We start from the raw sequence: 7,172 nt of genomic DNA on the forward strand, positions 1-7,172 counted from the left end.
AAGAACAATTCCTAACTGCTATGAATAGTACATAATTGCACTTATTTGTCTTCTTACATTTACCACCCCATTTTTGGAGGACCGGCTGCATAAAACAGACAGAGAAAACCACTGCCATTTATCAGTTAGAGGGTAACTATACTTTTTTTAATATTTCACGCCACTGAGCTCCTCTTACTGCCGACCGCCCACATATTGGACAGAGACAGACCCACACACAGACAGTTGATGGATGGATAAACGAACAGGTGGATGAATAAATGGATGGATAAATGGATGTATACATTGATGGAGGTATAGACACGTGAATAGATGGATGGATAGACGGATAGATAGGTGGAAGGATAGATGAATAGTGTGATGGATAGATGGATTACTAGAGTGATGGATAAGCGGATAGCCAGATGAGTTGGTGGATGAATAGATGGATAGATAGATAGGTGGATAGATAGATGGATGGATAGATGGATGGATAGTTATATGGATAAATGGACAGATTGAGGGATGGAACTTTAGATGAATGGGTAAATGAATACATTAGTGATGTGTAAATAGATGGCCTCACCCAGCTTTCCAAGATGACCCATGTTGGGTAGGGGAGTGTCAAAGGCCAGTCGGTGTTGGCCTAAGAGAAATGCTTTAGGAAATATTGGCATATATAAAGATTTTTGATTTTCTCAGTTGGTGGCATCTGTTGTTACCTGGCAACATCAGTAAAACATTGCTATTTTATATGATGATGTCACTAAACATAGCAGACCACGTCAAGACGGGAGTGATATCAAATACATCTATGGGAAGCAGTTCAGGCAACAGGTTTGCACTTTTTTTGAGGTACGTTAAACACAAAGGAAAAATACATATTTACATTTCATCTGTTTATTTCCCAGAAAATATTTCATCTACATTGTCATGATTTTTCTGTATTTTCTTTCTTAAGACAAGAAAATATGTTTTATAGAGACACCAAATATATGGCGATGGCGTGAAGAAGATATTAAGGTGTTTATGAACAATGTGAACATATTGTGATCAAATAGAGTAAAGGAAACATTTACACAGAAAAGTATGATTCTTGGAGAGGAGCACCTCAACGACTGCAAGACGGGAAGGGAAGGTCATCTGGAGCGCTGTGGTCGGGTCTAATATTCTGATGGCTTCTGGAGGAGGTGTCCGTCGGAGAGGACTATTCCAGCGGGTCCGTTCAGATCCAGGAGGTGAGCATGTCGAAGTGTCCAGTAACATGTCACTAGACGCGGTACAGACCCGATGTCAACTGGACGTTCTTGCCAGATTTAGTCACGATACCGGATGCTCCGATGGCGACAATATCATGGGAGAAGTCCCCTGAGAAGGCGTCGACGGTGCCATCAGCTCGTACAATACCAGAGTAACCAACGCTGCCCTCAGGACGAGTAAATCCAGCATAATCTCGCCTCACTCTGTGGAGGTTACTGTCGAGCTGCACATTCTTGCCAGACTTTGTCACGATACCGGAAGGTCCGATGGCGACAATATCATGGGAGAAGTCCCCTGAGAAGGCGTCGACGGTGCCATCAGCTCGCACAATACCCGAGTAGCCAACGCTGCCCTCAGGACGAGTAAATCCAGCATAATAAGCTCGCCTCACCCTGTGGAGGTTACTGTCGAGCTGCACATTAGCTCCAGACTTGGTCACGATCCCAGAGGGTCCGATGGCCACAATGTCACGGGTGAAGTCGCCTGTGAAGCCTTCGATGGTGCCATCTCTGCGCACAATACCAGAGAGGCCGATGCTACCAGCAGGGACCACCCACCCCGGGTTGGAGTAGGTGGGGAGGGCGCTCGCCGCTGCCAACAATGCTGAGACCAAAATCTGCACAAACAACAATCACATAATATATTATGCACTATTTTCTAAAATTATTTGTTAGGCACAAGATTGAGAGCTTACATTTGTTTAAAGAATATATAAAGCAAGTAGGTACATTAGTCGTGGTACTCACCAAGAACGTCATAACTGCTGGCGAGGATTGTCTGTGCTGGAGGAGAGTCGAGTTGTGTGTTTCTGACCACACCCGCTGTGCCTTATATACCCGCTGGCCCCACCTCTGTCCTCCAACCAACACCTGGATGATATTGCTTACGCTAGCCCAAGGTCTCGACTGGTTGTAAGGTCGACCGCTGTTGACAGAGAACACCATATTTTGAACATCACAGTGGTCCGACCAGATTGACTGATTGATATAGATTAAGCCACCCAAGAGGTGGCACGGGCATGAATAGCCTGCAAGTAGAGGCTGTTTGGAGTCATTACCAATACCAGGAGCAGATACTGTAGATCTGTGGATGGATGAGGTCTTCATGGTCGCTCGCAGTTTATGTCCTGCAGGAGGCTAGGCTGGTCGGGTAGGTGGCTTATGGATGGATGCGTCGCGTGTCGTCTACTGTCCTCAGCTTAATTCGGCGTTTCTTCGTCGTGCCGTCGACCGCGTTGTCGTCGGGGTCGTCGTGGAATTCCAGCTGTCCGTCGGGGTAGATCTTGCAGTACTCGGGGTCGTAGTATTCCTTGCGTAGTACTGAGTAGTCGATGCAGTACTGTATGGTTTCGGCGTCCATATTCCTTGAAGCTCCGGAGTCAGCTGAAGTGTGGGAGGAGTGCAGCCTAAGGTGGACCGACCCGATGACCTTGTACTTATGTACACTTCTGCCCCCGACCACATGGTCGAGTAGAAGGCGTAAAATGGAGAAGTATTCGTTACGTAGATCACAGACTTCTTGTACAGCACCACACTTGACCTTGCTATTCTAATGCGATGATCATTTTCATGCAACACTTGCTATTCAGAGCAAATGCTTGCTATTCTGAGGAAACACTTGCTGTTTTGATGCAATTCGTGCCATAAAGATGCAGTTCGTGCCCTAATGATGCAACTCTTGCAATAATGATGAAACGCTTGCCATTTCCATGCAATGCTTACCAATTTGATGCAAAGCTTGCCATTTTGATGCAAAGCTTGCCATTTTCATGCAAAGCTTGCCATTTTGATGCAAAACTTGCCATTTGATGCAATGCTTCCTATTTTGACGCAATACTTACTTTTTTAATACAACGCTTGCCATTTTGATGTAGTTCTTCCCATTTTTCATGCAACAATTGCCATTTTGATGAAATACTTGCCATTTTGATGCAATGCTTGCCATAGTGGTGCAACATTTGCAATTTTACTGTAACACTTGCCATTTTGAAGCAATGCTTGTCATTTCCAGATAACATTTGTCATTTTGATGCAATGCTTAGGATGTTGATGTAATGCTTGCGATAACAAGTTACTTGCGACAGGTTACCTTGACAGAAAATATAACTGTCATAACTATCGACAAAATAAAGTATATACTTTTGTACTATTTGCCTTGTGACCAATTTCGTTGCTCCCAGATATTAGACATATTGCTGAAGTGTAATATATTGTCCAATCAAAAAACAAATCTTTTATGGCATAATAACTTAAAGGCGTGAACAACCTATGAAAAATACAAAATCTTCTCCCTATCTCTCACATAAAACAGACCACTCCTTCCAAACCTTCAAAGGTTTCTCAAGCCAATGCCATTCATCAGAGTTAGAGGGTAATTATAATTTATTTTAGTATTTCACACCACTGAGCTCCTCTTACTGCCGACCACCCACACATTGGACTGAGACAGACAGACACACAGACAGTTGATGGATGGATAAATGAACAGGTAGATGAATAATGGATGGATAGATGGATGTATAGATCGATAGAGGTATAGATAGACAGATGACTAGATGAATGGATGGATAGACGGATAGCCAGATGAGTAGGTGGATGGATAGAAAGATGAATAGGTGGATGGAGAGATGAATAGGTGGATGGATAGAGAGATGAATAGGTGGATGGATAGAGAGATGAATAGGTGGATGGATAGAGAGATGAATAGGTGGATAGATAGATGGATGGATTGATAGTTATATGGATAAATGGACAGATTGATGGATGGATATTTAGATGAATTGTAAATGAATAGATAAATGAATGTGTAGGTAGATAGATAGATTGACATATAAAAAGATGGATAAATGGATGGATGGATAGACGAATAGATATAGATGAATATATGGGTAGATGGATAGCTTAATAGATAGATAGATTAATAAATCGACGGATAGATTACTATATGAATAAATAAGATGCATAGATATATGCATAGAGGATAGATTAGTAGATAGATGGACTGATAAGATGGACAGATAGATTGATAAGATAGATAGATGGATTGATAAGATGGATAGTTGGATTGATAAGATGAATAGAGAGACAGATGTGACACAGACAGACAGAACCAGACAACTCCGGGTACCTCCCTAGTCTATATCCATAAAATAGAATGTATATCTGTGTCTGTCCGAGGTTGGAGACCAGACGCTCGCGGCTAGCCTCATATAACTTTCCAAAAAGACTCATATTGGGTAGGGGAGTGTCAAAAGCCAGTCGGTGTTGGCCCAGGATAAAAATGGCTTTAGGAAATATTGGCATTTATAAAGATTTTTGATTTTCTCAGTTGGTGGCATCTGTTGTTACCTGGCAACATCAATAAAACATTGTTATTTTATATGATGTTGTCACTAAACATAGCAGACCACGTCATGATGGGATTGACATCAAATACATCCATGGGAAGCAGTTCAGGCAGCAGGTTTATACTTTTCTTGAGGTACGTTAAACACAAAGGAAAAATACATATTTATATTTCATCTATTTATTTCGCAGAAAATATGTCTTTAGTTACATTATAATGATATTTGTATTGTTCTTTTAAGACAAGAAAATATGTTTTATAGAGACACCAAATATATGGCGATGGCGTGAAGAAGATATTAAGGTGTTTATGAACAATGTGAACATATTGTGATCAAATAGAGTAAAGGAAACATTTACACAGAAAAGTATGATTCTTGGAGAGGAGCACCTCAACGACTGCAAGACGGGAAGGGAAGGTCATCTGGAGCGCTGTGGTCGGGTCTAATATTCTGAAGGCTTCTGGAGGAGGTGTCCGTCGGAGAGCACTATTCCAGCGGGTCCGTTCAGATCCAGGAGGTGAGCATGTCGAAGTGTCCAGTAACATGTCACTAGACGCGGTACAGACCCGATGTCAACTGGACGTTCTTGCCAGACTTAGTCACGATACCGGATGCTCCGATGGCGACAATATCATGGGAGAAGTCCCCTGAGAAGGCGTCGACGGTGCCATCAGCTCGCACAATACCCGAGTAACCAACGCTGCCCTCAGGACGAGTAAATCCAGCATAATCTCGCCTCACCCTGTGGAGGTTATTGTCGAGCTGCACATTCTTGCCAGACTTTGTCACGATACCGGAAGGTCCGATGGCGACAATATCATGGGAGAAGTCCCCTGAGAAGGCGTCGACGGTGCCATCAGCTCGCACAATACCCGAGTAGCCAACGCTGCCCTCAGGACGAGTAAATCCAGCATAATAAGCTCGCCTCACCCTGTGGAGGTTACTGTCGAGCTGCACATTCTTGCCAGACTTTGTCACGATACCGGAAGGTCCGATGGCGACAATATCATGGGAGAAGTCCCCTGAGAAGGCGTCGACGGTGCCATCAGCTCGCACAATACCCGAGTAGCCAACGCTGCCCTCAGGACGAGTAAATCCAGCATAATAAGCTCGCCTCACCCTGTGGAGGTTACTGTCGAGCTGCACATTAGCTCCAGACTTGGTCACGATCCCAGAGGGTCCGATGGCCACAATGTCACGGGTGAAGTCGCCTGTGAAGCCTTCGATGGTGCCATCTCTGCGCACAATACCAGAGAGGCCGATGCTACCAGCAGGGACCACCCACCCCGGGTTGGAGTAGGTGGGGAGGGCGCTCGCCGCTGCCAACAATGCTGAGACCAAAATCTGCACAAACAACAATCACATAATATATTATGCACTATTTTCTAAAATTATATGTTAGGCACAAGATTGAGAGCTTACATTTGCTTAAAGAATATATAAAGCAAGTAGGTACATTAGTCGTGGTACTCACCAAGAACTTCATAACTGCTGGCGAGGATTGTCTGTGCTGGAGGAGAGTCGAGTTGTGTGTTTCTGACCACACCCGCTGTGCCTTATATACCCGCTGGCCCCACCTCTGTCCTCCAACCAACACCTGGATGATATTGCTTGCGCTAGCCCAAGGTCTCGACTGGTTGTAAGGTCGACCGCTGTTGACAGAGAACACCATATTTTGAACATCACATTGGACGACCCGATTGACTGATTGATAGAGATCAAGCCACCCAAGAGGAGGCACGGGCATGAATAGCCTGCAAGTAGAGGCTGTTTGGAGCCATTACCAATACCAGGAGCAGATACTGTAGATCTGTGGATGGATGAGGTCTTCATGGTCGCTCGCAGTTTATGTCCTGCAGGAGGCTAGGCTGGTCGGGTAGGTGGCTTATGGATGGATGCGTCGCGTGTCGTCTACTGTCCTCAGCTTAAGGCGTTTCTTCGTCGTGCCGTCGAGCGCGTTGTCGTCGGGGTCGTCGTGGAATTCCAGCTGTCCGTCGGGGTAGATCTTGCAGTACTCGGGGTCGTAGTATTCCTTGCGTAGTATTGAGAGGTCGATGCAGTACTGTATGGTTTCGGCGTCCATATTCCTTGAAGCTCCGGAGTCAGCTGAAGTGTGGGAGGAGTGCAGCCTAAGGTGGACCGACCCGATGACCATGTACTTATGTACACTTCTGCCCCCGACCACATGGTCGAGTAGAAGGCGTAAAATGGAGAAGTATTCGTTACGTAGATCACAGACGTCTTGTACAGCACCACACTTGACCTTGCTATTCTAATGCGATGCTTGTCATTTTCAGGCAACACTTGCTATTCTATGGGAACACTTGCTATTTTGATGCAATGCGTGCCATAATAATACAACGCTTCCCATTGTTATGCAACTCTTGACATTTTAATGCAATGCTTGCCACTTTGAAGCATCTTTTGTCAATTTGATGCAATGCTTAGGATGTTGATGTAAAGCTTGCGATAACAAGTTACTTGCGACAGGTTACCCTGACAGAAAATATAACTGTCATAACTATCGACAAAATAAAATATATGCTTTTGTACTATTTGCCTTGTGACCAATTTTGTTGCTCTCAGA

The 7,172-nt window shown here is 44.4% G+C and overlaps 1 protein-coding gene across 1 annotated transcript; it reads right to left on the reverse strand.

Annotated features, from left to right (window-relative positions):
- Positions 1–863: 863 nt before the first annotated feature.
- Positions 864–6,216, reverse strand: LOC123756582 (uncharacterized). Its single transcript, XM_045739824.2, has 4 exons — positions 6,060–6,216; positions 5,136–5,929; positions 1,986–2,163; positions 864–1,855 (listed from the first exon to the last, which is right to left on the reverse strand). Exons 1-4 carry the CDS (start codon positions 6,069–6,071, stop codon positions 1,250–1,252), a joined length of 1,590 nt encoding a protein of 529 aa, XP_045595780.2. The 5' UTR covers positions 6,072–6,216; the 3' UTR covers positions 864–1,249.
- Between the last annotated feature and the right edge of the window lie 956 nt (positions 6,217–7,172).

This window comes from Procambarus clarkii, chromosome 25 (assembly GCF_040958095.1).
Source record: "Procambarus clarkii isolate CNS0578487 chromosome 25, FALCON_Pclarkii_2.0, whole genome shotgun sequence".
In the NCBI taxonomy this organism is placed as follows: domain Eukaryota; kingdom Metazoa; phylum Arthropoda; class Malacostraca; order Decapoda; family Cambaridae; genus Procambarus; species Procambarus clarkii.

What these genes read in the sequence shown, in the direction of transcription:
- LOC123756582 (XM_045739824.2), bottom strand. An exon ending in TCGGGTCTGTACCGCGTCTA is followed by an intron (nt 2,164 to 5,135) that starts GTGACATGTTAC and finishes CTCTGTCAACAG; the next exon opens with CGGTCGACCTTACAACCAGT. An exon ending in CAGCAGTTATGACGTTCTTG is followed by an intron (nt 1,856 to 1,985) that starts GTGAGTACCACG and finishes TTGTTTGTGCAG; the next exon opens with ATTTTGGTCTCAGCATTGTT.